The sequence below is a fragment of the Bactrocera latifrons genome, unplaced genomic scaffold (genome assembly GCF_001853355.1).
Source record: "Bactrocera latifrons isolate USDA-ARS-PBARC rearing strain unplaced genomic scaffold, ASM185335v1 scaffold_76, whole genome shotgun sequence".
NCBI lineage: Eukaryota > Metazoa > Arthropoda > Insecta > Diptera > Tephritidae > Bactrocera > Bactrocera latifrons.
The window spans coordinates 638698-640642 of NW_017537445.1; the positions used below are offsets into that span (position 1 = coordinate 638698).

The 1945-nt window shown below is 33.5% G+C and overlaps 1 protein-coding gene across 2 annotated transcripts in view; it reads left to right on the top strand.

Annotated features, from left to right (window-relative positions):
- Positions 1–1945, top strand: part of LOC108976408 (phosphatidylinositol 4-phosphate 3-kinase C2 domain-containing subunit beta) — a 47006-nt gene that overhangs the window by 39174 nt on the left and 5887 nt on the right. For both annotated transcript variants that reach the window (XM_018945476.1, XM_018945477.1), the window contains exon 15: positions 660–856. In XM_018945476.1, the coding sequence (XP_018801021.1) occupies positions 660–856 (197 nt within the window). The remainder of the gene's footprint in view (positions 1–659; positions 857–1945) is intronic.

The following is a 1945-nucleotide window of genomic DNA, read 5'->3' on the forward strand; positions in this document are numbered from 1 at the left end:
TTTTTTGTTAAGTGTTTTATTTAGTTTTCTTTATATATATTTTAAGTTTTTATTTCCTTTAATTTTTTAGCTCGAACTCTTAGTTTTGATAATTTTTATTTTTCTAATTTTTCATCACGGAAGTGGTCATATTTTCTGAAATAACCTTCAATTTAGCCCATATTATATAGGTATTCATATTATCTACTCGTGTTAACCGTGTTAACCGTTACTGCTCATTAACAGTTATGTACATATCACAGGTGGCCTTCACTTATCAATCTCACCAAAAAGATTCTCATTTAAGGCCATTTCAGTTCACAAACGACTTATATCCGTAGGATGAGTCCTTCTTCGAACTATGCTATATAGTAAATTTAATTCAATATTTTTTTCAGCAAGTTCACATAAAATGTGTTTTCATTATAATTTTTTATTTTAATTTCGCTTTTTATATTTAACTTGCTCTCACCGCACACCACTCACTTTTATGCCGGCCCAACTTTATTAGCCCAGTTATTACATTTTACTCAACCGCCAACTAATTAATTTCCATGCAGCTCTAATTTACTCGTTTTATTTGGTTTTCTCTTTATTTTTTTTTTCAATTATCTTTTATTATTTATTTTCATACATTTGTACTATATTGTTGCTCTTTTATTTATATATATTTCTTTTAGTTTACCAAGTGGCATGCATGTTGGCCGCTCAAATGTGAAGTCAGTCGCAGAGCGCCGCCTCCCACAAATACAACGTTTTCTCATCTCACTCTTCAATTCAGCGGATGAGATTGCGCACTCGGATCTGGTGTATACATTCTTCCATCCCTTGTTGCGCGATCAGCAGGAGGCTAAGTTGACGGTGTCTAAAGTTAGAGGTAAGTAACTAACTTCTGATAAGCGTGCGACACGTGAAGTAGTCAAGAAATAAAAAAAACGTAAAACTAAAACAAAAAAGTAAGGAATACTGAAGTTCGGTCGGCATCAAAAATTGTGTATCCAGTGCTTTTAAGGAAGGAATTCGTAAAATCAATAGATGTATTATTTTGTTTTTCGTCTACCATGTTCGTCTTTGTTGAGGCGGTAGTTATTATTTGTATTTACGCATGGTCAATACATATTGTACAATATATCGGTCAAGTTTTCGCGCAATTATATCTGTTTTAGGCGCAAAGATACACTGTTATGAATAAAATATGTTCTGTAATTTTCAGATTCCAGATTTTTTTCAGATTCCAGAATTAATCCAGCATAAAGTGACCTAGAAGTTCTGAAATCTTTATATTAGGTAAATGGAGGCTTAGAAAAGTATTGACCCGATTCAACCCATTTTTGACACAATGAAATACTATTGCCAGAAAAGGATTCTGTTTGAATTTCAATTTCATATCTCACACATTGAACGATATTTTCAGTCAAAAGTCAACTATTGGTATCGGGTCCACTTATTCGGTATCTAGGGGCTTGAACAGTTTTGGTTGGATTTGGACAATTATGGGTCAAAAGGTGGCTAACTTTAAGGGAATTATTACCGCAAAATTTTATTCCGTTATATTAATTAATTCTTTATATGTGTACTGGTAAGTGAAAGAATCTAATGGAATTTTAAATTGTGTTATATGGGAAGTAGGTGTGGTTGTAGTCCGATTTATTCATTTTCGCAGAGAATATGAAAAGGATGTTGCGTTCCAAATTTAGTCGAAATCGGTCAGTCGGGTTCCGCGATATGGGATTTCACCAGAAAGTGGGCGGTGCCACACCCATTGTCCAATTTTTACAACGGCTCTGAAGGGATTTCAGTATTTCGTTAAAATAAATAAATAAAAGCAGTACTCATTTTATGCAAGTGACCAAACTAATCCTACGCGCCTTTTTTTAAAGGGGGGAAAGTGGTTAAGCTTATATGTTAAGTAAAAACACTGTATTTTAGTAAAAAAAAATCATTTATAGCTCGACCTCCCCCGACA